We start from the raw sequence: 27744 nt of genomic DNA, 5'->3' as shown, positions 1-27744 counted from the left end.
CCGGTGATTTTCAATATATATATAAATGATCTGGAAAGGAATATGATGAGTGAGGTGAAAATCTCAAGCAGATTGTCACGGTTAGAACACCCCCTCCCTTCTAGTGGTTGTGAAAGCTGCTGCTACCGAGTTTCCATCTTCTATAATTATTACACATTGTCCAGAGAGATAATGAGTTATAAAAGAATTTATTATTCCAGAAAATGATTACGGGACTTTATAACAAATAAATGTATCTTTATATCGTGATTTCAGTTTATAAGTCAATAATAATAGACAAGAAAAGAAAGAGCTAAGAAACTCCAGCAATACATAATCATTTCATTTCATAAAAAGAAGCAGCGATGTCTGCATTTGTCATTGGCTCTAAGCTTTCTCCCACTCTTTCTTTCTTAATTCATTCCTTCTGATTTTCCCACTGATGGTCTTTGGAAGCTGCTGAACAAATTCCACCTGGAAGCATTAAACAGAAATGGGAGATGTTTTCACTGATGCTTTTCGTGCTGAACTTTGGTTACAACTGCTATTTTCATTTACAGTTTTTCTTGAACAACTATTTTATTTTTACCAACCTCTATTGAGATTTAAGTCCGCCCCTGAGGACGCACAGCGTTGCGAAACTGCAGCCGTGCTGGGCTGATAAACGCACTATAGACATTAACTAGGGGTGGACAGTGCAATTGCTTCTTTGTCACGGACATTTCTATTTGCATTAAAAAAAAAAATAGAAAACCATAGTGAAGGACATATAGCCATGCCTATACGAAGGTGGATGAATGAGTTGCCTGCATTTCCGTTGAAGGCACCCTGACTGCCTTGCTAACACCTTGACTCTGAGCAGCTCGGTTGTGTTGTCATTCACTGATGCTTAACGTGTAGCAATGGGGGGGAGGCAGACAAAGCTGTTAAACACATCCATGGGCCATACTGAAACCCCGTGGGGTGATTGCAGGTCCATAGGTACACAATATTTCAAGGGAAACTCCCTGTGGAGTTTCCCTTTGAAAATGCAAGCTCCATGGATTTTGTCATTCCTTTGCAATAGGCACAAGGTCCATGCCACAAACACATGGAGATTTCAAAATGAGACCCCTCCCCCGCACGTTGTCTGCCAGCTCCAGCCTCCCTATTTCACAGAATGAGAACTTTTACCGCAGAGGGGGAGGGCAACTTTCAGTCCTTTGATTCTGTCCGGGTAAAATATTTGGAAAAATCGCCTTCCCCTTGTTCACATGGGCTTTGTGCACACCACAGAGCATGTTCATCTAATGATTGTTCTGGGTTTACCAATTAAAACAAAACAAACCGTATTTAAACTAAGGAAAACGAGGAGAAAACAAGGGTGGGGGAAAAAAAATAAATTGAGCATTTTTTTTTTTATAGATCTGCTCCAGCGAGTCCTACTTTGATGAGGCAGCACACAGAAAGAGTGAAAACATCTTTATAAAACTATCATGCCGGGTTGGTCAAATTCCTGGTGCATGTTAGAAAACATCCGAAAGCCGCAGTAGCTTTCACAAGCGCTGACTATACTGTTCCATGGAAGGGACGTGATTTACTGCACCTCCACCGCCGGCACTAATGTAAGTAACGGTGAAGCATCACGAAGCTCATGGATCTTGCTCAGTATCACCCCCGTGTAGGCCACTTTTGTAACAGCCCATAAGAAAGTTGGCGCAAATTACACCAGTTTCCAACACAAAATAACTTAATGCACGTATGTTCACTCTGAAAATGAACACCCCCCCCCCCCAAAAAAAAAAGAGACCTGCGCACAATTGCACCTGCCAATTTGCAGGCAGAAATTTTTAGGTAAAACTCCCCCCCCCCCCCCCCCCCAGCCTCCAAGAATGTCTCCACTCAGTCCAGGTAAACACATGTACCTGAAAGCCATATGACACAGGTTTACCCATACATCAGGCAGGTAGTGTTATAACAGGCCACTTCCCCAGGGTAAAGCACATTTTATACCCAGAAATGCCTTTGAAGTTATCATCCTGTGTCGTATACTGTAGCTCGCGGGCCATTTGCTTCCACCCCATGAAAATTTACCTCTTAATATTATTTATTTGCACACCTAAAAATCTGGCAGAGTGGCATACAGGCGGAGTTACACGGAGCGCCTTAGATTGGAGGCAGAGCAGCAAAATATCCAAAAGGAAGCTGCAAACCTTTTCTCAAAGTAGCACACTTGTCAGCTCTTCTGCACAGGCACGTAAGGTCAGGGGCAAGGAGTGAAAACCGGGGGCATTTGATGAAAAGGTGGCGTGGAGGGCACAGTCTTGTACATTTAAGAGAGAACATCAGGTTGTGGGGCCTTGATCACTTTAGGCCCAGTATCTCTGAGATATGTGCAGGTTCTTCCTACAAGTAGTAAGTAGTATGAGTAAAGGGTTCTACAGCCGATGAATCTTTCACATATTCAGCACTTGCCTTTCTAGGATACTTGTAAGGAGCGGTGACGTTTTTCACGTGCTCCTGCAGCTCGCTAGCCAGCTCTTCTGCATCATGCGACTGATAGGCCTCTGACAGTACAATAAAGGCTTTCACGACCTGTGAAGATAAGCAGTCAGCAACGTTAACAAAGCATCCATAATCTTAATTCTGAGAAAGTTCGCCTGGTGAGAAAACTGAAATCCACAGGCAGTCACGAAAAGCGCTGGAATGCTTGAAGAATACCTTTTGATATTTTTGCATTTGACATGTTGGGCTGAATTATTTCCCTTGGACGCGAAATTGAAAAGAAAATAATGAAACACGGAAAAATAGACCTCAGTTCCTGGCTAAATATAAATATAAATGAAAAATGTACCACAGAATTTATTTACAGTTCTTCAAAATAAAATCAAAGCTTGGAGGCCAATTTATTAAGTTTTCTGTGTGACTTACTGAAAATGCAAAAATTCAATTCTAAAAAAAAAAAACTGAATTTTGTTTATTTCAGAAACCAATGTGTAACTGGTGCCCGAGCAGAACGTTTGGTCGGTGGCTTAGGAAACAGTACTTGGTAAATGGTCCGGCGTCATTTGGCTTTCTGAGCTAAGTTCACTGTGAGTAGAGGAGCTGGGTGTGCAAGGAAGCGATCTGTACAGTGCATACAAAACTCATATCAAGGTGCTAATAAAATAACTCAGAATCTAAGGAAAAACACTGGACATCCAAAATGGAAAAATAAAATAGGAACAAGCCTCATCATCAGGTCTTCGATATGAAGCTTAGAAACGATGGTGCACCCCTTCTCTCTCTGCATCACTTTCCTCTTTTTCCCTCAGATACTAACGGCCAGGTATACTAAGCTTCCCAACCCCCTGGACACAACATGGGCAAATCTCTTGAACACATCTGGCCATAAGGGCCGGATTTTAAAAGGGTTACGTGCATAAGGTATGCCCATCTATCTGGCATAGCATCCCATCAAATCTCAGACTGGAGCCCTGCCTTTTAACTTTTAGAAAAAGACTTAAAACCTGGCTCTTTCTCCAAGCCTTCACCGATCCACCAGACAATCACTAGTTTGACCTTCACTCTTACCCGACCTGGCATTTACACTCACGAATGGACTCTGACTCTTCCAGGTTAAAGCACCTATTAAGCTTTTAACCGTACACTCGACGGTAACACTTTATATTTTTCCTGCCTTATCTTCCTTCCAGCTTGTCGCAAGCTTCCAAGTTCTCTTTCCCTGTTGATTGTAACTTTGACTCATTCCTACCTATTGTTTACCTTTCGTTTACTTGAATTGCTACCCCAGTTATATTCTTGTTTATTGTAAACCGATCCGATATGGTTATTACTATGAAGGTCGGTATAAAAAACTGTTAAATAAATAAATAAGGTACACGCGTAACCCTTTTAAAACCCCCCTGCGCGCGCCGAGCCTATTTTGCATAGGCTCGGCGGCGTGCGCAAGCCCCGGGACGCGCGTAAGTCCCAGGGCTTCGCAAGGGGGGGGCGTGTCGGGGGCGTGGTGCCGGCCCGGGGGCGTGGTCGAGGCCTCTGGAACCAGCCCCCGGGTCGGGTGATGGCGCACCGGCAGCCCGCTGGCGCCCACAGAGTTACGCCTGCCTCCTGCAGGTATAACTTTAACAAAGGTAGGGGGAAGGTGCGGGGTGGCAGAAGGAAAGTTCCCTCCGAGGCCGCTCCGATTTCAGAGCAGCCTTGGATGGAATGGGCAGTGCGCGCAGGGCTCGGTGCGCACAAGTTGCACAAATGTGCACCCCCTTGCGCCCGCCGACCCCAGATTTTATAAGATACGCGCATAGGGGTAGATTTTCAAACCGCGCGATTTGGCGTACTTTTGCTGGCGCATCAGGCGCAAGCCAAAGTAAGCGGGATTTTAGTAGATACGCGCGGAGCCGCGCGTATCTACTAAAATCCTGGATCGGCGCGCGCAAGGCTATCAATTCCATATAGCCGGCGCGCGCCGAGCCGCGCAGCCTACCCCCGTTCCCTCCGAGGCCGCTCCGAAATCGGAGCGGCCTCGGAGGGAACTTTCTTTTGCCCTCCCCTCACCTTCCCCTCCCTTCCCCTACCTAACCCACCCCCCCGGCCCTGTCTAAACCCCCCCTTACCTTTGTTGGGGGATTTACGCCTCCCGGAGGGAGGCATAAATCCCCGCGCGCCAGGACGCGACCTGGGGGCAGGTCCAGAGGGCGCGGCCACGCCCCTGGGGCGGGTCCGGAGGGCGCGGCCACGCCCTCCGGATCCGCCCCGGGCCGTAGCCACGCCCCCGGGCCCGCCCCCGGAATGCTCCCGACACACCCCGAAAACGCCGCGCGGTTCGGGCCCGCCCCCGACACGCCCCCCTCAGAAAACCCCAGGACTTACGCGAGTCCCGGGGCTCTGCGCGCGCCGGTAGGCCTATGTAAAATAGGCTCACCGGCGCGCAGGGCCCTGCTCGCCTAAATGCGCCCGGATTTGGGCGCATTTAGGCGAGCAGGGCTCTTAAAATCCGCCCCATATCTTATAAAATCCGGCATACTTTTGTTTGCACCTGGTGCGCGAACAAAATTACGCGCGCGCGCAGATTTATAAAATCTACCCCAAAATGAGCTAATCTGTCACCAGAATCTCAGAGTCCATGCCCAGCAAATCTCATTTTCCTTTTGACTAGATCTCCTACCAAGGAGGTTCTTCCATCCACCCCACCCCCATCATCTTATGCACCCTCTTATGTGAGATTCTGGCCTTCCAGGTAATCTACGATCTCTTTACCGTATCCTACCACAGAGAAGATGTATGCACGCAGTGCACGCAGTAGCCTTTTCTTTAACCTTAACATCTAAGTTCCTCCTAAGAAATTCATTACAGGATCAAACAGGGATTTAAACAAAACTAAAGAAGCAGGTCCTTAGTGTAGAAAGGGAAATATTTTGCCATTCCCATTTTACCTCTCCTCTGATGGGGTCAGGGCTGCTGACAACAGCAGATTCTGTCACGGCCGGATGTTCCATCAGCGCACTTTCCACTTCAAAAGGTCCGATCCGATACCTGCAATGGAAGGGGATGCCACTGGTACATAAATCTGCAGGTCCGCACCAAGCAGAGTTACGAGGGGCAGATTATACTGGTCATGATTGTATCTGGAGAAGACTGCAGAGCAGACACTGCCAAACCATCAAGTAGCAATTCTACAGCTTTCTGCCGATTCAGTAGCAAGAGAATGTTTCTTATTTTATTATTAACTAGAACTTCAGGATATCCCTGCAGTGTACTCTGAATTTGCAAGTCTTGCATTATGAACCAGGATCATTTCAGATGCACTGACTCACATTATAATTTATTGCGCCATTTATCAGTAATTTGGCTGTGCCGAGATGCTTTGACAGTTTTATAATAATGCTATTCTGTAGCACTATGCCCCTCAGTGGTAAAAGTTATTTCCGATGCAGTTGCTTGAACCACACGTTCCAGGCTGTCCTCTCTCTGGGCACTCTTTAACTGGACCTAGCAGAAGTTCCGAGGCCAGCTGTGTGTTCAGGACAAGCACTAACCTAGAGACTAAAAACTAATAATTCTCTAATACTATTTTTATATCTAGCAGATGCCCAGTCCTATGCAACAGTCACCTGCACAAAACATTTCAGTATAAAAACAGTGCCTGATCACCAGCGGTGGATTCCCGATGAAGACCGGCCCAGGATTTGCCACCCAGGCCAGCCCAGGAGATACCACGTGGTCTGCCGAGCTCGGCAGACCACGTGACTAGCGTGACCGGCCCACCGGGGGATGCCCGATCCCCCGATAGGCTAATACGCCCCTGCTGATCACTTATGCCATGATGTTACTTTAAACAAGCAACTTAGAAAAACGAACCTACCCAGCGGATAAGATGACATCATCAGATCTGGACACAAACCAGAAATACCCGTCTTCATCCACAATGCCTCTGTCTCCAGTAACATAAAAATCCCCTCGCAGTGTTGAGGCTGTTTTTTCAGGATCATCCTAGTGAAATAACCAAACTACTTCTAAATGTGAGAAAGCTATTCCACACCCGCTGCTCTGTATTTCATGCAATAAGTAATAATGCCCTCTATCAATGAGAAATGAATTACGAACGTCGGCAAAGAAAAGCCTTTAAATAAATAAATAAATAAAATAAATTAAGTCATATAGTGCAATCTGTAGTGCATGTTCTAGTTAATATCTTTGTAATTGAATGTCTCTCTTTGTTTAATATGCTTCCTGTTATGCCTTTTGCTCAATTGTTAAATGTATTCCAAGTTGAACCTTGTAAACCGTTATGATGGCTTTACCGAATGACGGTCTATAAAACTCAACAAATAAATAAATAAATATTTAAAATTCCTTAAGCAACAGTCCTACAGCTTTTTCCTCAGCATCTGGGAAGAGCCGTATTAGCAAGAGTCACAATTGGCCTCAAATTTATGGGATCCAGTAGGTCGGTATTGACTATATTGTCGGAAAGGGCATCACATATTCTCTATGAAGCAATCTCTGCGAACGCTCATCCAAACATGCCTGCTATTTCCAAGTCAATCCCCTAAGCCTCATAGCATGACTTTTTTTTTATATATATATAGAGCTTCTTTTCCGTTTTAGAGGGTGGGTTTTTCTTTATACTTTGGAAGTATTGGACTGTCTCTGTCATAGCTGCTCCACTCTCCTCTCATCTAGGGTGTGCAGATTTAGGTCCTTGCATCTTTTCACAGGTTTGGAGTTAGAAAATACCAAAAGACAGAGGAGTAATAAGGAAAAAAAAAAAAAAAGATTTTTCCCTGTGGCAAGGCCAAACATATTTCAAGATAAAACAGAACCCAACTGAAGCGACAGAGTATGGTGAAGCAGGGGTTAAAAAGCTCTAGTGTCCTACCCCAAAAGTCCCATTTCATTTGGGGAAAACTGTTCCTTACTGTGTAGCGAGAGAAGAGATAAAAGGGTCTGGTGGGCTTTATCCGGATAGCAATCTCGCCCTCTTTGCCAGGAGGCAGAACATTCCCATGGTCGTCTACAATCTGAAAAGCAGAACGAGGTTAAACCAGGTCTCATTTAAGATCACGGTTTTTTAGTTAAGGGCTGGGGATTTAAATACATTAAAAAATAAATCAGTGCAAACCTGCATTTCCCTTGCTTTCATTTTGATTTGCACCATCACTAAAAGGAGAGGCCAAAAGCTCTACCTGAACGTCGTAAGCTGGAGTCGCTTTTCCCATAGAGCCGGGCTTAATCTTCATCCCTTTGAAAGTTGCACAGACCAGCACCTGCAGCAAGAAGCCACTCGGTCAAGAAGACTGTTCTGGGCAGTGTCCAGGGCTTCAGAAAACAAAGGCAAAGGCCACCCACGTGGTCTCGCCTTTTTCCCTGAACATCTCCCTAAAGCACAGCAGAGAGAACCGGGAACATCTGTCTTAGGGAGGAACCTTTCCACTGGCGCCTGCTTTACTGGGGGCTGAATACTTCCCGGATGGGATTCAAGTCTGGTAAGCTGGCAGACCTTTTATTAATAACAGGCTCCTCATTCACATCAAATCCACTAGATCCAATCTTTCCTGATAATTAATTAGCATTCTAAGATCATTAAGGGAAGTCCGAGAGAAAAGGGAATGGAGTCAGAAAATGAGCCACAGAAGCAGGAACCTCACACTCCCAGTCCTTGAAGTTCCCTGGCTTCTGTTCCAGGCGCTGAGTCTCTTAAGACGATAACTCCAATTCAACTGTAACTATAGTACTTTACTCGCAGTGTTTCTCTGGATTATCCTTATAGGAGTATAACCATCTTATAGGGTCATTCACTAAAGCTTTATAGCTTGCGTTAGGGCCCCAACGCACGCGATAAGGCCATATCGCCTGCGAAAAGGGACTCTCGCATGCGATGTGATGCTAATTAGGGGGAGGGGAGGGGAGGAGGCGGGGCGGGGGGAGGGGTGGAGTCGGCGGTGTCTTCGCTGCCGGCGATAACGTTACCAAGGTTCATCTTCGGCAGTAGCGCGCCGAACAGCACCACCTTTCACGGTGGCGCTATTCTGTGCGAAAGCCGGCAGCGAAGACACCGCGGTGGTGCGAAGGCTGCGGGCTTTCGCCATCCCCCGTTTTTGCCGGATTCATCATTCAGCGATGAATGATGAATCCAGGCCTTAAACTTGCACAGTTCTGCAGAAAGGTTTGCGACGTGCCCGGATTGCTGTTCTTTTGGGAAATTCAGTTTTAGCAATACCGTTTCTGTCTGGCCATAGCCTTCGTAGATCTCCAGTCCGGTGTGCGTTTTCCACTGTTCCCGGACTTCAGGGTTCATGGGCTCACCTGCACTCACACAGTGCTTTAGATTCCTGAACTTGTAGCTTTATAGATGTGTAAAAGAAGAAAATATGGGGTTTAACAAACTGCTGGCAATATGTAGATATGCAGTGCCATCAGTTTTGCTGTGAATACACAAAAATCAGAAAAGATTCCTGGTAGGACACAGTGCAAGCAAATTTATTTTATTTATTTAATTTTATTTAAAAACTCTTCTATACCGTCGTTAAGTTAGATAACCATCACAACGGTTTACAGAAAGGCACGATAAAGAAAACTATGAGTGGTATAGATTACAAATTAAACATGTGCCATCATAGTACGGTAACATTTTAGTACGATAAACTATGTGTTTTAGTTAAACCTGTTTGTTAGGAAATTGTTAAGCGGTTCGAATTTAACATTAATATGCATTTGTAGGTTAAAAACAACAACTGCTTGCTTGGTGCGTCCTTATCAACTGGTCTGCATAACCTTAGAAAGGAGATCATCAGGATCTTCTCTTTGCCCCCCACTCAAATACCTCAGCTCTCGAAAACTTTCAGTGATGAAGGTTCAAGGGAAGTTGCAATTTAAACCCATTGCTTCTTGCCCTGTCCCAGGTGCAGCTGGAGAACAGATCACCAGTGCCTCCTATAACTGAGAGGACGGCTGCATTTTGTTATAGATTAATCTACACTGGCATTAATATAGCCAAAATTGTCAGAACACTTTTCCCAAGGCTCTGCTGACTTAGGGTTTTTCTCAGATGAATAAAATGCAAAACAGTTCACAGTAATTAATACCTTGAGGATTTAGTTACTAAACTGCAATAATAGTAACACTCAGGGCTCACCTGCCAAGGTCCTGCAGAGCCAGCATGCGATAAACAGTTGACGGGGAGCAGAAGTTTGTTATGGGAAGTTTGGAGAGAGTCTACAAAATTAAAAAATAAAAAAATCATCTTTTAATATAATTGAAAAATATGTTTTAACTGCTATAGAGTTAAATAAAAAAAAATAAAAAAATCAGCGATTTATCCTGCTTTAAGATGCCTCAGGAGTTTGAGTCAACCTCTGATATAACACACAAAAGATGAGCAGATGTTAGAAGGCAAGCCAGAGACCAAGGGTAGGCAACGACAGTCCTCGAGTGACACAAACAGGACTATTTTTATGGATATACATAATGAACAGACAACAAAAGTTCCTTTATATAAATATTAAGCCATCAACAGTAGCCAGTTGTAATAGGCACTTCCGGTAACAGATTACACCTTCATTTGCCTTGTGCTTTATCATAGGCTGGGAATATTCTGCCACTGCACAAGATAAGTGCCATTTATTTGCATCTAAAAAAAAAAAAGATAAAGAAAAAATATAAAACATACAATCTGCCAGCCAATGATTACGCATTAGGCAAATGAAGGTATAATCTGTTAACGGACGTGCCTATTATGACTGGCCACTGTTAATGGCTTAATATTTCTAAAAAGGAACTTTTGTTGTCCTGATTCTCACCTTTCACTATCTGAGTTTATCCACACTGAATATGCATGAGATGGATTTGCCTACTGTGGAGGCAGTGCATGCAAATCTCTCTCATGCATATTCACTTTGATTTTTTAATTCAGGTTTTTGTTTCACTTAAAATTAATAAATTACTATTTTCCTGATCATTTCTTTTCCTTTAGTGATGGGTAGGTCAATCCCAACAAGTGGATTATGCACCTCTGCCACCAGATGGAGATGGAGCAAAAGCTGACATCACGGCCATATAGTCCCACGTCGAAATCAGCCCACCACCATCCTCTGGAAAAGCAAACTGTGAACAAAACTGATTATACTTGAACATTATTAGTAACCGGCAACCATTCATGTTTCTCAACTAATAGGAACACTGAGCTCAGCCAAAAGAAGGACATATCTAGCAAACTAAGGGCAAGAGAAGCCACTTACCAGTAGTGAATGAAGAACAGGAATTATACTCTGCCTAGCTCGCCCTAAGAGAGGCTAATCACAAACTCAAACAAACATCAGCAGCCCAGGGTGGATCTGGAATTGACTTAAAGGAAAGGAAATTGTCAGGCAAGTAGTAATTTCTCCTTCCTTAGTGTTTGGGCAGGTCAATCCCAATGAGTGGGATGTACCAAAGCTAAGCTCGAAAAGGGTGGGAGGCTGCCGGCGGTCCAGTTAACCCCGCCCTCGCAAACGTGGCATCCTCCCTAGCCCGAACATCCAAGCGGTAACGCTTGGAGAAGGTGTGCAAAGATGACCATGTTGCAGCTCGGCAAATCTGAGCGAGTGGCAACAAAGGAAGTTCTGCCCACGATACTGCCCGAGCCCTCGTGAAACGTGGTCCGATCGGTAAGGCAATCTCAGCGGCCACACATCCTTACTCCAGCAGGCAATCGTTGCCCACATCAATGGTGCTCCCCGCTTAACTCCACCATGGAGCCCAAATAGGTGATCAGGCTTTCGAACAGGCTTAGTCATGTCCAAGTACTGCAGCAGATGACGCTTAGCCAAGGGGCTGCTCAACCCGCCGAGGCTGCACTACCACCTCCCTTCACAGAACTCCCCAGAGTCATGAGCAGGACAGTCGAACGCAGAGGTAACTGACCCTCTCTCCTGCTCAGCCCTCCCTGGCTGAGAGCAGGAACTGGTCCCAGCTACGGGGGAGCTAAAGCCTCTCTGGACTGCAACTGCTAGTGAAGTTATTTTTTGGGGTTTTTTAGGTCCATGCCAGTCAAGGCTACCGGACTGAGGGCACTCTGTTGAGGGAGGGACTGCATCGTATCACCTCAGGAGGCAAGTGCTGCTAAATAGACGTCTCGCCTGTCCAATAACTCCTTTCAATTCCTTCTTCTTTTCACTCACAGGCAATCCTCCGAAGGGAAATGCATGTCCACCATCTGCTGGAGATGGAGAATACTGGCTGGCGGATGGCAGCCGGATTATACGGCCGTGACATCAGCTTTTGCTCTGTCTCCATCTGCTGGCAGAGATGCATAAGCCCATTCGTTGGGACTGACCTACCTGAACGCTAAGGAAGTTTTCATTTTGTTTTGTTTATGCAAATGAAATAAACATTAAATTAAAAAAATAAATAAAAATAAGGTCCCAGCACTCTCCCATGGACCATAGTTTCTTTCTACCAGGGGTCTTGAATCTCAAAAGGGGCAAGAATCATCCTTCCTTGTTCCTGCCCTACCAGCTCTGATTCAGACACAGCGCCACCTCAGAGCCCTGGAGATGTGGAGGGGCTTAGGGGAAGGGAGCAGTGGCGTTCTGTGTCTTGATTTTTTTTTCATGGACCTTCTCAAATGAAAGTCAATGAAAAGAAAAAAGTTTTGTTTTTTTTTGTTTTGTCACATTTTTTCTTTTCACCTGCTCTCTGCCTCTTTCCCCTCTATACATCAAAGCGCATGGAATATTTTTTCTCAAGCTGTAAACCAAATGATACGGAGTACAAGGAGTTCCATATACAACTCAGATCACAAGATCTTACTGGAGGAAAAACAAAAAAACCTTTGAGCTTGTGCTTTCTCTGATGCAGGCAATAAATGTCAATACGTGGCCCGTGTTGGGGCTTTTGATGATTTTTTTTAAAAAGTCCTTTGTAAAGCATATTTATCTTGGGGTTTCACTTTTTGCAAGAAAACAGCATGAAGTGGGACCCATGATTATAAAGTCATAGGATTTTTAATTTTACTTATGACCCCGTTTGTATATGAGGCTCCCTGTATTCAGTATCATTTGGTTTACAACTTTAGAAAAAAATATTTTTGTACCACTCGCCCATCTGTCTATTAACTAACATTATTGCTGCCCCTAGGTACAACGCAGACATATTTCACGTTTTAGACACACGGCACCAAGCCTTACATCTAGGACAGTTGTTGCCTCAAATTGTGGCATACTATGAATAAAGACGCAAGATCCCTGTATCCATGGGGAAAACACACTACCCCAGGCAGACTTTGCCCAGCCCGTATCCGACGTATTCCACATTATGTCGGAAGGGGTTAAATCCATCCAGTACCTGACAGAGCAAAAAGAAAAAAAAAAAAAAAAAAAAAAGGAGAGTTATCACACTTTTAGTTTAACAGAAAGTTGAGCACACAGGGCAATGAAATAACTGTTACACATAAACACGTAATATGGCGACAGATATGAACCATCTAATCTGCACAGTCTCCTTCCTGGTGCAAGGCCACAGACCCTAGTGATCTCTCGTCTTCACGCTTAGCAATCCTCCTGCATTATCCCCGGCTTCCCCACATCCTGTCGCTGCTTTCCTCTCCACCCCCGCAGACACACATCATCAGCCTTTCCCTGCAGAAATATCTCCTGCTTGCTGCTCTCGAGTCTCTCCCCCCCCCCCCCCCCCGGGGAGCTTTAAAACTGTGACCTCTAGCTCTAGAGGCGCATTCTTTCATAGTAACAAAGTAAGGCATTAAACGGCAGCAGATAAAGACCTAAACGGTCCACCCAGTCTGCCCAGCGCTATTTGGGATTTTTAACCGCTGCTCCATGCAGGTCACCCCCCAATGCATTTCGGAAGCAGTCTCACTACGGTTTTAGCATGAACTGCTGCTCCATGGTAAGGTGCTACCTTTCCATCTACCATTTCCAGGGATCTCTGTATCTCCCCCATTGTTTGTTTTAAAATTTCCTCTCTAAAAGGTTTGCTTCCTGTCCCTGATTTGGATTTGTAAACACAGACTATGGCAGCATATGAGGTCCATCTAGTTTGTCCACTTTCATTTCTGCCCTTCTCTCCTCTAGGTTATGCATCTCTTGATCCTAAATGTTATTATCACGTGGCTTCTGTGGCAGACCCTGCACTGTTTTGGGAGTTTGCTCTGGATTGCCTCCAGTCTGTATGGCCACGGTAAAAGCCAAGCAAGATCACTGACGCACAAGGCTCAATCAGCCTTGCTTTAAAAAGAATTAAAACTAAGTACTGATAGCAACTGATGGAGAGAGTCACAAGGTCTCCAGAGTCACAAAACAAAGGTTTAAATCTGAAGTTTAAAAAAAATAACCAAATGCATTTTCACATTTATTGATATTTTCCAGCAACTGTGCACAAGACTTCTGATGCTACAGTTCTGTGCTGTAATAATTCACATATAAACTAAGTGGTGCTACTTAACCAAAAGTAATATATTCACTAAAAAAACCAGGAGAATTGAGGTCAAGGAACATTCATATTAACCATTGTTCTAAGCAGACAAGTATCACCAGTACTTTCCAGGTGACCTGTAGCTGATTATTATAATCCATTCGACCTCACCTCCTTTACCCTAATTTCAATTTTTATTTTCCATATTTTATATCAACCAGTTATATTAAACCATAACTGCATACTTCTTATATAATCCCTTCCTCAAGGCGTTTCATGGAACCTGAATAAATCATCGGCAATCGTAGCATCAATCCCGAGCAAGTGTTTAAAGACCCGTCCTCAGTGGCATATTCAAGGGGCGTTAATATTAAAGAAACGGTGGTAAGGTCAGCCTTACCGATGCAAAGGACATCATCCTTCTGGAACTTGCGATTAGTCTTTGAGGAGGGATATATGCTTGCCTGCCGGCAGGGCAGCACCACATCTGTGGTACATGCTCATTTGCTATCCTCATCTCAAAAGGATTCATACAACGAGCAGTGGGGGGTGAACCATGAGAGCAGACAAAATCTGCATGAACTAGCAGTGGATCCAGGGACCGATGATTATACCTAGGCTCCTTCGTTTGCAGTTCAAACCAATTTTCACCCAGAAAATTCCCGGATATTTCCCCCAAAGGTGACAACAATTGGTTTAAACCGATATTCACCCTAATTTTAGGCTGATTAAAAAGCTGCTCCGGAGCTGCAGATGCAGCGTTTCAAGGCCTCCGGCCACTGCTGGAAGCCAATGTGTGGGCCGAAGGGGCCTGCTGTGTTTCAAAGTCCCACACCCCGCCAGTGAAAGCGCTCGCCCTCCACTGCCGCCCATGCCCTGCCTCCCCACCCCCCAAGCAGCCATACTGCCTGCAGTTTGGTGCCGCAAATGGCACTTCAAGCAGGCCCTGCCCACCAGAAGCACTTTCCGGCAGGCTACCTGCCCTGGCCCTGCATAAAAACAGAAGTGCGGTGCTGCAGAGCAAGGGGGTCTCAGTAAGCTGCTGCTGAGGGAGAGAACAGAAACCGGGAGCCACCACAGGTAAGGATGAACGCTGTTACAGTCTGTGAGTGAGTGAGTGAGTGAGTGTGTGTGGAGGGGGAGAGAAAGAGATATGCTAGGCAGGGGATGGGGATAGAGATGGGGATGCTGCTGAGTGGGTGCCTGGGAGAAGCTGATCATGTTTTATTGTCCTGGCCTCTGTTCACCAAAATAAAACTCCAATATTTCCCGGAAAAATAATGAGCTATTCTTTTCAACCGATTTGCTCCTGTTTTTGTTCTTATCCTAATAAACCCAGATAAATTCCTGGGAAAAATAAAGAGCAATAAAAGCCGTAAATGAAGGTCCCGAATTATACCAAAGGTTCAAGCACAGAATTTCAGAGACTGCTACAGTGTTACTGGGGGTGAAGGCTCCCACGGCTCCAAAAATTCTATTGTGTGCTCTGACTTTATGAATCGGGTAGTATATTGGTGTCTTGCCTTTTTTTGGACTGTGTAATAAGAAGTGTTTATATAAACTCTGCAGGTTTACTGTTACTTGTGCTGTTTGGTGAAACCATAATAAAATATAATTTAAAAAATAAATAGGAATATTACCCCATCTTACAGTGCTCCAGGTATCACTTTCATGTCAGAGAAAAAAGAGAGGCCATTAAAACAAGAGACGGTGTAATAAACCCCACACTTTCTGAAGACGTCCCCTGTGACCTTCCTACATAAATCTCTGTATAATAATTAGGCCCTGGAATAAAAAGTTTTAATAAAATACCATTCAATGCGCTATCTTAGTGTTCATAGGGAGAAAAGATGTCACAGGCCACTGCATGCTCCACTTGCATTTCCTGGCATCATTGTTTATATTATAAATGCATAAGAATAGATACATTTTTAGGGTAGTTTGATTAGAGCATAAGAAACCATGGTAATGCCTCTGCAAGTTTAAATAAAATGGGTAAAAATATGTGTTCTAGTGAAACTCTGTTGATTTCTATACCATCTACTGTTGGCCAATATTACAGCAGTGAAATCTAACGTATCTCTTGCCTACGCCGTACAATGGAATCATGCGGCAGACACGTCAGCAAAATCTGAACACCAGTTTTCATTCCGCACCTTCCAGTCAGAGTGTGCCCGATGGCGTAACTGCTGTGAGAATGTTCCGTCATCTTCGGAGAACCTGTGGTTCCGCTGGTGAAGAAGATGGTCATCGGCTCGTCACTCTTCGTCTTCACACATCTGTGCTCAGCAGGCGCCGCTCTTTAACATAGATTCAATAGAACAGCGATTAAAAGGAGCAAACCCGAGTCGAAGAGACCTGAACCTGTCTAGGCTCGCACGAGGGAAAAAGTACAGAGCAGTGTGTTAAATACTGAGGATTTTAAGAAGCAGGGGATGCTATGAGCCATAGAAGCATTCATAGGCACCACAATATCTTGTTATGACTCTTACAGAAAGACATGTTCGGTATGCATGAACCTGTATGTGCCATATTTGCAGCAAGCATATAGGAAAAAACTGTGTTTGTAAGGGAATGGCTATATCCATGTATCAATCTTTGGTCAGATATCACAAAAGGGTGGAATCAATATGGGAGGCAACCCTGTGTAAGCTGAGGCATCTGGATACTGAATATTTTTAGGGAAAAAAAATGTATTAGTTTCATGAGCTCTTAATGGGTAAGAGGATGGTACCTGAGGAGGAAAGATTGGTTTGTGCAACCAGATTATAACTAAAACGCCTCGGCGAATACAAGATTATTTGCTGTCTAAAAACTGTGGAGTCAGAGCCCTATCGATAAAATCCTCCTTTCTGATGTGAATCAAGAAACAAGTAACTAACATTTCTGTATAGCAACTTGTTGTTTTTTTTTAGCCTTAAATGTTTCAAAAGTCCTTTTACAGTTAAAGAACGTGAGGTTCTGACGAGCTTCTCTGTGGTTTCCTGACCACGATTTTGAGCTTCCCTTTGCAATCACCTTCTCTGAACATTCCTGTTGCCCTTGGAAAAGGATTAGAAATACCCATATTCTACCTCTGACTTGGAAAATCATTTCCCTTTCCAGTGCTCATTAAATAAGGGTAAAGTTCAAACAGTCCACTTAACTGCAAAGTACTCTTCCAAGTTAAACATGCCCTCGTGTCAACCAGCATGTCTTCTGCGGCGCGGTCTAAAAATCACAGATATTCACCCAACTAGGTCTTTGTAATTCAGCCATCCTTCCCGCTTGCTTTCGGACACGATTAGCTTGACTTTCAGAAACTGGCACTGAGACAGCACAGAATCCACCGCCGGTGCCAGGTCCTCGTTGGTAACGATGCAGCTTGCCTTAGACATTTGCAGTCTGTGGAGAATGTCTTTGGCTGTTAATTGGGGCGTCCCAGGAATGAGGATCAAACCTAAACAGCAGCCAGAAAAACCCTACTTAATAGACAGGTTGGGAATGTATCTGTTTTAATATCTGGCTCACCACTTAACCTACTGCATAAATGCAATCATTCAGGTACCTTCTGCAATCTTACTTGCATGAACATCAGAATCTATTCAAGGGTGCGATAACTTTTAGTGGAAAAGCATAAAAATGATCCAAAAATGATGAACAGCAGAAAATGACCAATTGACCCATCCCATGCCTTGTACAAAAATATAAATAAATAAATAAAAATACCCCTCCCTGACCCAGACAAAAACGCTCCGCCAATTAAGAACATCCATGCACCAGAATTGGAGGGAGCACTATTAATTTGTAAGCCCTTTTGGTTACTGGTCAATCATGGATGCGTCTAGGACACAGATGCTGTCCCTAACCTTTCAAATACACAGACGTTCTTTCCTCACTCATCTCAGCTCACGTGCAAGATCAGTTTTGGATCATTCTTATGCTGCCCCCATAAAAGACGTCACAAGCTGCAAAAATCCAGTTTTCTCCAAGGCAAACCTAGCTCCTGGAACGCTGCATTACAGCATGAATATCAAAAATCAAATCTAATAAATCAACAGATAGAGAGGAGCCCGATAAACCTGTCAAAAGGTCTTTTCCCTGCAGTCCCCCCATTCTGAGGGCAGCATCAAGTATATAGAAAGGCTTTTGTGTGTCCCGCGTCTGGCGAGTTCACATCTGGGGAGAGAGAGAGACTCAGGCTTGAGCTCTTAGAAAGCACTTCGTTATCTTATTTGCCTTTATCTGCATTTCAGAATTTAAGTATTCACTATGCTACAAGAAGCTGGCCCTGGGGAGAGTCATTTTTCTCTCTCTCTGTATAGTGGTACAGTGTATATGCAGACATTACCGAGGATTTTCAAAGGCAACTTAAGCACATAAGTCTGCTTTGAAAATCCTTCCTTAGCTGACTGCGTACACATGGACTTTCCATGCACAAAGTTAGCCTTGCTCCGAGCAGGACACAACTCATGTGTGGCAATTTATGTGCATGCTTTAAAAAAAAATACAAAAAGTATGCATGCAAGTGGGATCCCTGTTCCAGCTCCATTCTCCATGTTTACGTAAAAGAACACGTGAAACCGGGTCATGTGCGTAATTTTTACACACACGGACACTGGGCCTATTTTGTAACAGCCATTTATTCACATAAAACAGAGTCTTATGCCCATACATGGCTTTGAAAATCAGGCTGAAAATACTGAAAAACAGAATAAAACATTTATCAAACAATGGACGCAATTTCTATCACACCTTCTCTGATTTCTCGGTCATGAGACGCCAGGTTGCAGGGCACTTTCTGGTCAGTCAGCTGATCAGAGGTCCTGGCTTAGATGTGCCAGTATGAACCAGGAAGTCATCCACTATCGAAGCTTTTAAGACTGGACGTCCTATCTCCCGTAACATTTAGCTCACTTTCTCCTCTTGACTGTCACCCAAGTCTGAACACACTTTATGCTCAATCACTTTTTGAGTGCTAATGGTGATCTTTCTCTAGCTTCAAATGTAACCCTATGTTAATGCATAGTGCAAAAGGTCACTCCATCCTCACTATATCCACCTTCAGTGCAACAGGTTAACCACAGGTATTGCCAGAAAGTGCCTGGAATAAAAGTCTGAGGTACTCTTTTCCCATCAATCACCTCTGGATCTTTCTTTAATTCCCTCAGGCTAAAGAGGTTGGGGCTGTTCAGCTTGGAGAAGAGGGGGCTGAGAGGGGATATGCCAGAAGTCTACAAAATCATGAAAGGACTTGAACAGGTATATGTAAATCAGTTGTTGACTCTCTCAAGACAATAAAAGAACTAGGGGGCACTCCATGAAGTTTGCAAGTAGCTCATTTAAAACAAATCGAAGAGAGTTCTTTTTCACTCAACACATAATTAAGCTCTGGAATTCATTACCAGAAAATATGCTCTTGGCAGTTAGTGTAACTGGGTTTAGAAAAGGTTTAGATCACTTCCCACAGGTTTGACCTGCACAAAATTGATTATTACAAGATTTTGTCACTTTCTCTGTTACTTTCCATAAGTTTATCCGACCTGCTCGCATGCAAGCCACGTTGAACAGCCACCACTCCGGCACACGAGGCAGAATCAAAAGAACCCGGTCCCCTTTCTGCAGGCCGCAAGCCTCCGAGAGTACATTGGCCACCTTCCTGGAGAACATCCCGAGCTCCTCAAAGCCCCACCTCAGCTCGTTTCCTTTACCGTCTATCCACCACAAGGCTGGGTTTGAAGGCCTCGTTCCTTCCTGGGGAATAAAGGAAGGTACTAAATATTATTCTTCGTTGAAGGATATCAACACTGAGGTGTTCTGGTGCCCTTGTAAGTATTGTGGCAATATAAGATGTCTTTTTGGAAAACTAGATTAAGCGCGTTTCTAAGCAAGACAAGCAGGTACTGCCAAACAGCAATGCCAGAAGATCAGGCCTGGATTTATGTTATAGGCACACTAGGCTTGTGCCCAGGGCAGTTCCTAGCCCCCATCCGGTCTCCAATCCTATCCTGCCGTTCCTCCACCCCTCACCTCTGCAGACTTTTAAACTATTGCTGCTCCCTCCCCTCCAAATCAGCCTCAGAGCTCTGGCTGGGCTGCTGGCCCTACTCTTATCACGAGGCTGCGTGCAGGGATTGAGTAAGTCTGTGACGCCATGCTCACAGGCCCCCGTCTCAGGTATGGAAGCCAGAACGGACGGGGGCACTTCAGTGCCAGCGGGTGCAGGGTCACAGTCTCACCCTGTGCACTGTGATAACTATTGGGCCATCAGCAGAGCCGCAGCTCTGAGGTTTGCTGGGGGGAGGGGGAGGAAACTGCACATCTGCTGTAGGACTGAGGATCTCATAAAACTGAAGATCTAGAGATGGGGGGGGGGGGGGGTGCATATTCCCAGAACTGATAGAAGGCAAAAAATCAGTCGCTGCTGACGATCCCAACTTTTGCCCGTGTATCTTTTTTGTTGCCATTTTTATATGCCATGAATCACAGGGTTTGGATGGGGAGACTATAAATGTTTGAATTAATAATTAAATAAGAAGCAAACACTTCCAGCTTCAGCCAAAGCAAACTGCAGAATCCTTGCTAGACCTCAGTGCCCACAGGCCATTGGCCTAGTCCATCGGGATTTGAAAGCAGGCCAATCAACATCAGGCGGGATTTGACGGCAGAAAGAGAGAGGGGACTGGGGTAGCGCGAGGGTGAGGGAATGCCAGCGGGGATGGGAAAAACATCGGCATTGGTAAGTGAACTCACGAAACAGAGGCAGGATGATGGAGGAGCCTGCGTAAGATTCAAGCTGCCGCTATCCACTCCGGCTGTGATTTGTCTCTTTATCATTGTGCCTCATGCCACACCTTACATCTTAAAAGCAAGAACGTCCTACCTTTTCCTTTTCAGCCCATTTGTCCAAGACGTCGCCTGCAAAATTAAAGTATTCTGGCGCTTCTGGCTTGTATGCGTGTCGGATGGATTCATAGTCTGAAAAGTTCTGAGGTGCGAGCACTTTGCAATCTTTGCTGAACAGCCTGCAAGATGCCAGGGGCGGCCACAGGGCCCTGAACTGCTTGCACTTAAGTAAGATCTTCATGGCTACAAAAGAGGACTGATCGGGGGCTGCTTTGTTTCCTTAGGACGCTCTTCGGTATCTGCAGCGAGAAGAGCAAATCGGAGCCATGTAAGATGCAGTCTGCTCTGTACAAACGTTCTGCCAGAACAAACGGAAGCAAACAAACTTAGTAACGACGGAAGAAAGAGACTGTTGGAGTCATTTTTTTGTTACTTTTGCTGAGGATGTGTATGAGGATAGGCCGTGTGGATTCAGAGTTTTCACCCAGACATAAACGAGTTTGAAAGCCACAGGCCAACCCTCTGAGTGAACTCCTGTTTACTGCCCTACATTTCAGGCGTGTCCACTCTGGTGCAGAGTTTGGTATCATCTACAAATAGACAAACTTTACCTTCTATCCCCTCTGCAATGTCATTCACAAAGATACTGAAAAGAACCGGTCCCCCAAATTGATTCTTGTGATGGGGCCACATCCCCAGCACTGCCTCTTCCTCACTGCACACTCAGCCTCTACTGTGTATCCTCAAGACACTGACTCTCACTGAAGGGAATAACCCAGCACTGCCTCTCACTGCACGCCCAGCCCCACTGAGTATCCCCAGGACACTGCCTCACACTGCACATGCAACCCCTGCTGTGTATCCCCAGGACACCGCCTGTGGTGGTTGATTTCAAGCTCTGCATGTAGCAATACCACTGGGTAAGACTGTAATGCAATTTTGAATGGAGGCACAGTTGATTCAGTGTACACAAGCGAATAGGGATTCCATGCATGGGAAAGGTCAATAAATAATAGTGGCTCCCACACTTAGGCCTTTTGATCTAACTCCCAGAATAAAAAAAGGCAATTGACATCCCTTTAACATCTAAGGCAGGGTTTCCCAAACCTATCCTGGAGACCTCACAGCCAGTTGGGTTTTCAGGATATCCACAATGAATATGCATGAGCTAAATTTTGCATTTATCGAGTCTCCATGGTATGAAAATTTGTCTCATGCATATACATTCATGCAGATTCATATCCTGAAAACCCAACTGGCTGTGGGGTTCCCAGGACAGGTTTGGGAAGCCCCTGATCTAAGGGATGTCTTATTTTTTCTTGCAAGTAACATTAAGCAAATCACACATAAAGCCAGCAGAATAGGTTTGATCCAAGCAGCTTCCAAAACATTTGCTATAAAAGTTCAGAAAGAGTTTCTTTACATGGCGAAATTTAGGCATAGCTTAATTTCCTTTCCTTGCTTGCTCATCAGCGGTGGAGGCAGAGAACTCACTTCTTTACTGATGTCTTATATCCCTACATATCCTGGGGCAGCAGAGCAGGAAGGACTCTGTTTCCAAGCTTTTGATTACATTGGAAATTTTTACTGGCTTCCCCCCCATCTCTTAAAAAAATAATTTATACACTCCTCCTTGTACGAGGAACAAAACTTCCTGTTCTTCCTTCTCTGAACTCTTCGTTTGCTCACCATGTACGAAATGAGTAGTGGGAGAAAGGGGGGGTGAGAATTTCCTTACTGCAATCTCCCCCCTCCCCTTTTTTTTTTTTTTTTAAAATCCCTCTGGCTTCCTTATTCCGCTGCTGTGGCTCCTGGACTGGTTTCATAGGGCTCAAGGAAGGGAAATTAACAGCTATGGCTGAATTTCACCTTCTTGGCATTCTGCCAGCAGTGCAGACATAGGGACGTACCCAAACAGTACCTAACCCAGCAGGGGGAGGCCATGACAGCCTCCAGGACTCTTTGTGTCACACCAGTTTACTAGCGGGTTTAATATGATTCAGGCTTTCTAGACATGATCTGCTTTCCATTGCTAAAATATGGTCGCAGCGACGTTTAAAAACTTTCTGCGCAAGCACTTTCACGCGTCTGGCCGACCAGTCTTACAAATATTACGAAAGTGACCGCGAATGGCGTTTACCTTCAGCAGTTGGGAAGAGGGGGCGCCACAGTTATGCCGGTGCACGTCGGGTTTGCATCCCGCGAACGGCTCCGCTTCCCTGCCCCCGATCGCCTCTCCCGGGATCCCAGCGGCCCAGCCAGGAGGGAGGCGTGGCCGCCTCTCCGCTTTCCACGCCCCCCTGGCCGGGCGGGCCCTTCTCTCGCCCAATCCGGGAGCCTCCCGCCGCAGCCGCCCACGTTCTGTTTGTTAAGGAGGCAGGAGAGCGGGGCTTTTCTTATTTAAATGCATGATCTGCTTGGCTGGGTGCGGGCGTTTGGTGGATTCAGCTCTGGCTGTAGCGCGCTTTTTTGGCGCGGTGAGGCTTCAGAAGGCGGAGTGTAACTCGGTAAATTAAATGAGGCGCGGCTGACTCATGAAAGGAGAGAAGGCATGGAGGGGCGCCTTCCCGTTACTGATTAGGGGGCGTTGCAGAATCTATTTATTTATTTATTTATGTTTAGTTACTTATTTCCTCATTGCTCGGATTCACAAATACAGGCTTTTCTGTTGTCGGATCGTGTTTTTCATTTGTCAGCAGTTTTTACGTTGGGAAATAAAGTTTTTAAGGTTATACCACGGTTTTGAAGCTTCTTTTTTTTAACAATAATTATTAGGTGGAACAGTGAGATTAAACTCTCTGTAAGCATGCGGGTAAACAGGGACAGGCCTGGCTAGCACCTGGGCAAACCAAATGATCTGTAACGAAGAAGAATAAACTGAAGAGGTTAGGGCTGTTCAGCTTGGAGAAGAGACGGCTGAGGCGGGATATGATAGAGGTCTTTAAGATCATGAAAGATCTTAAACGCGTAGATGTGAATCGGTTATTTACACTTTTGGATAATAGAACGACTAGGGGGCATTCCATGAAATTAGCAAGTAGCACATTTAAGACTAATTGGAGAAAATGTTTTTCACTCAACACCCAATTAAGCTCTGGAATTTGTTGCCAGAGGATGTGGTTGGTGTAGTTAGTGGGTAAAGAAATGGTGATTGTTATTAAAGCTCTGTTTAAAGCTGAGAGTAGCAGTCTGTTATTAACGGAGTTGCTGGAGATAGCAATCTGTTATTATTTAGAATAGTTGTGGGGTGGATCCTTGGACCAGTGGCAGGTGACCATGCCCTCGGGGGAGATCCCAAGAGGGACCACTGGTCAGGCTTCGTGTAGGAGACACACACTAGTTCTTTAATTAGACAATATTTTAAACCACCAGAGGTGGCAGTAGTGAGCTGGAAGTGCCCGGCTGGGCTGTAGTCCCTCAGGTTCTGGAACAGCGATCCCAAGGTGGCTGAGCTGTAGAGAAACTAAGAAAGTGAGTAGGCAAGACATGCAGAGTTCAGGAACAAGTCCTTGATGGTAACACTCACACCACAGTCTCTTGAGGCAGCCCAGGAGTTGGAATGCAGTAGGCCCTTGAGGAGCGAGTACCTGGTCCCAGGGAAAGCTCTGAGAGATAGATGGAAACTCACTAATGTTGTAAGCAGCGATGACTTCTTAGCAGACGTGGTATTCAGGAGCTGGTCCGGGACGTGGGCCCTTGAGAAGCGAATACCGGTTCCGGACTGCGACCTCAAAAAAAAAAAAAGAGAGCGAGACCGCCAAGGAGCGGGTACCTCTAGTGAAGTCCGAGGAGGCAGAGTAGCTAGGGTTGCAGAGGGTGAATCCCATCCGCAGCGACCTGGAGGAAGCTAGGTAAACCTATCCCTTGCTAACTTGTCTTGTTAGTGAAAACTGAGACCTTAAATATCTGGAGCTGATGACGTCATCTCAGGGGGATGCCCCTGAGGTTCGTGCCAATGCCGGTACATCAGTCAGGCCGCGTGCGCGCGCGCCCTTAGGCATCTGGTCACCATGGCAGCTTGCAGCGTCAAGCCAGTTCGGGAACGCCGGAGGAGGCCGGCCTGGAGACTCCGCAGCAGCCAGTCTTCCATCAACCCCGAAGGGAGTCGCCAATGAGGTAAGGTGGGCGGAGCAGAGACATCTGACGGCGACTGACACAACAGTGAGAGAGTGCCTTATCCCTTTATATTTTTGTTCACGGTTTTGGAAACCTTTTGTTTGAGATTTTTCCCCCTCTTCCTTCCTCTTGTTTGCTTTCCCCTTTGAGTAACTTTTCATTTTTATGTTCATGGAGTAATCTAGGGCCTCAGACTTCTTTATCATCTGGCGGAAGTGGTGTCTTTTACCTAGAAAGAACCTGAAGAGCTTTTATGTCAGCAAGGAAAAATGGATTAAAATCCATTACCAACGAGAGGAGGCATCTGAGAATATTATTTAAGTGCATGTCACTACTGAGCAGCATTTGGGAGGAGAAGAATAAGGCAGTACCAACCTGGTACAACCAGGAGCAGGAAAGGAGAATTGGGAAGACTACAGGAGAGGTATGAGAAATAAAACATAGTTAAAATTTATAAGATATTGGGGACGATATATACATAACCAACAAAAATCATCTTAATCACTATTCCATGAACAAGAGACAAAATGCTCCTGTATCTGTTACAGTACAACAGTAGTAGTACCTCCCCTTTCAGCAATTTTAAAGGCTATTGCTGTAGATTAAAAGCTTGTTGAAATAAATGTGCACCCCTTTCTTCTGAGGGGCATCTCCGCTAAAGGCCCACAAGAGAATTTAGATTGTTTTGGGCTAATTTCCCATTGCCCCTCCATTTGTAATCTCCCAGGGCCGAGTTCTTTCTATGGGGGAAAGCAGATGCTTGTGGCCCAGTTGGTGCGATGACCTCCTTTCTGCCGTGCAGCTGGTTATTGTAAATCTCTTAGGCTGATTTAAGACAAGAAGTGCAGAACACAGGATTGGGTGATCAAAACAAGCTTTACTGATTTTACCGAAAAGGTAATCTATGGCCAGGTGATGTAAATAAGTGTCCCCACCGGGTTCCCAAGGAGTTCCTAACTCCCTTTAAGTGAGAGTGGTGGTGGTCCCCGACTCCTAAGGGTCCCAGACTATGACAGATTCTCATTTCATTTTCATAGTCCTACCTGGATCCAGCAGACTCCACACTGTGACCCACCTTGGCCTGTGTCCCTGTTTGAAGATGGAAGTGATGGAAATAGTTACATTAGACCCAGTGCAAAGCAGTAATAAAGAAGGCACAAGCTCACTAAACCTTTAAGTTAATAATTTACTTTTATCTCTTCTCCTTAAGTAAGCAGACATTAATTGATATAATTTGCTTGTTTGTACCTGCAATAATGTTTTACAACATTTGGGTGTTTTGTCATATAACTACTGTAGATGTGTGTGTTAGGGTTTTGTTTGTTTTTGGTTTTTTTTTCCTTTTAAATAAATCGGGGATAGCCAACTCCGGTCCTTGCATGCATCTCATTCATATTGATTGTGGATATCCTGAAAACCTGGCCGGTTTGTGGCTCTTGAGGATCAGAGCTGGGAAACTGTGCGGATTACCCCCATGCACCCTTCACTTCCAATCTCGAGCCTTTATATCTTCATAATGGCAAAGTATTTTAAGAACATATGGTACATGAGTGCTCTAATAATCATGAGATGAGCTGCCCTTGATGCCTTTAGTTTAAAACTTTAATGTGAAATATTGTAGTTGTGTAACTAAAAGTAGGTGACATTCTATGTGGACAGGTCTGGTTTTGAGGATATTGACAATGAATATGCATGAGATATATTTGCATGTGCAGCCTCCATAGTATGCAAATATACTTCATGCATATTCTTTGTAAATGCCACTCCCTTCTGGTTACCCCATGCCTTCTCTTTACAAATCTTATTTCAAAATGTCCTGTTTTTTAATTCTAAAGACTTCCATCTCCTGCTCCAGGTACTGTGAGTTAGCTCCAAATAAAATCTAAAAATATTAATCTTCATTTTCTAGTCACTAAAAAGTGATGAAATAAACACACACTACCCCTCTCTTCACACCCCTAATGAGCGCATCTTCTCAGATGAAAAAGGGAGTGAGAAATCTAACACCCAGCATTAGCCGTGCTGCAGCACTTCAGTCCTTGCTTGTGGGACACTTCAGGAAGAACCACACCAAATAAAGTTCTGCGTTCACCTACAAAACCTGTGTGCCAAATCCATGCATGGGCCCAAAAAGCAACAAGGTAGGCAATCTAGAAAAGCCATGGGCAAACGTAAGAGAGTAGATGCCAAAAGATGTCTTTTTCAATATCTCTATTGGCTGGAGATGTGTGAAAACAATACCTTAATGATGAACAAGTGGCTCATAATCTCTTGAAGGCTCCATTCGCTTAATGGTGCCTCATACTAAAGGAAAACTGGGAAAAGAATTCAAAACTTATTGGGGGTCTCATTATTTATCTATCTTTCAGGTGAGGTCTCTGTTTTTGTTTTTATGTATTTATTCATTGTATATGTTATTGATTTTTATGCCATTTTTCTATTTTTTTATGTTTGATTTCAAATTATTTACTATTTATTTATGTATGTTTGTCTCATAGACCTTGAGGCAGCCACTGGGTTGTGGCGAAACTCGGCCTGAGTCGGGCGTTTTATTGTTTTCACACGTCTCCAGCCAATAAAGCTATTGAAAAGACATCTTTTGGCATCTACTCTCTCTTACGTTTGCCCAAATCCATGCATGGCCAGACCCGGGCAAAGGTCAACCTGTTTGAAAGTAACAGCTAAACAAGTCCCGTGGTGGAGGCCTGGAATGCCCTTCCGGAAGAGGTGGTGAGGACAAAAACAGTAAACGAATTCAAAGTGGCATGGTATTAAAAACGGTGGATTCCTAAAGGCTAGAGGTTGGGAATAACGGAGAGGCTGTTACTACCCTTAGCAGAAGGCATGGGGATTACCACCCTCAACCAATTAGCCTTGGTGCTTGTGATGCAACTGCAACATCGCTCTCCGCTTTGATAGCGGAAGAAAAAGGGGAAT

General features: G+C 44.8%; 1 protein-coding gene across 4 annotated transcripts; it reads right to left on the bottom strand.

Annotated features, from left to right (window-relative positions):
* Nucleotides 1-169: 169 nt before the first annotated feature.
* On the bottom strand, nucleotides 170-25868 carry LOC115075770 (acyl-coenzyme A synthetase ACSM3, mitochondrial-like). 4 transcript variants are annotated; one of them, XM_029576517.1, is made up of 14 exons: nucleotides 25851-25868; nucleotides 20729-20990; nucleotides 19389-19599; nucleotides 17098-17305; nucleotides 16023-16166; nucleotides 12624-12780; nucleotides 9593-9672; nucleotides 8678-8801; nucleotides 7644-7724; nucleotides 7377-7478; nucleotides 6320-6447; nucleotides 5391-5490; nucleotides 2434-2553; nucleotides 170-453 (listed from the first exon to the last, which is right to left on the bottom strand). In XM_029576517.1, the coding sequence occupies exons 2-14, from the start codon at nucleotides 20930-20932 to the stop codon at nucleotides 367-369; spliced, it is 1746 nt and encodes a 581-aa protein (XP_029432377.1). In that variant the 5' UTR covers nucleotides 20933-20990; nucleotides 25851-25868; the 3' UTR covers nucleotides 170-366. The 4 variants fall into 4 exon arrangements, with proteins under 4 accessions (XP_029432377.1, XP_029432375.1, XP_029432376.1 ...); XM_029576515.1 differs by lacking the exon at nucleotides 25851-25868 and adding an exon at nucleotides 22832-22988; XM_029576516.1 differs by lacking the exon at nucleotides 25851-25868 and adding an exon at nucleotides 22832-22963 and having other exon boundaries at nucleotides 20729-21049.
* Nucleotides 25869-27744: the final 1876 nt, after the last annotated feature.

Source organism: Rhinatrema bivittatum, chromosome 14, assembly GCF_901001135.1.
Source record: "Rhinatrema bivittatum chromosome 14, aRhiBiv1.1, whole genome shotgun sequence".
Lineage (NCBI taxonomy): Eukaryota > Metazoa > Chordata > Amphibia > Gymnophiona > Rhinatrematidae > Rhinatrema > Rhinatrema bivittatum.
The sequence above is the reverse complement of the archived record's forward strand: the minus strand, read 5'-3'. Positions and strand labels throughout refer to the sequence as shown.

What these genes read in the sequence shown, in the direction of transcription:
- LOC115075770 (XM_029576517.1), bottom strand. Translation starts at nt 20,932, where the DNA reads ATGAAGATCTTACTTAAGTGCAAGCAGTTCAGGGCCCTGTGGCCGCCC. An exon ending in AATGGGCTGAAAAGGAAAAG is followed by an intron (nt 19,600 to 20,728) that starts GTAGGACGTTCT and finishes TTTATTCCCCAG; the next exon opens with GAAGGAACGAGGCCTTCAAA. An exon ending in CTCCAGCTTACGACGTTCAG is followed by an intron (nt 7,479 to 7,643) that starts GTAGAGCTTTTG and finishes TCTGCTTTTCAG; the next exon opens with ATTGTAGACGACCATGGGAA.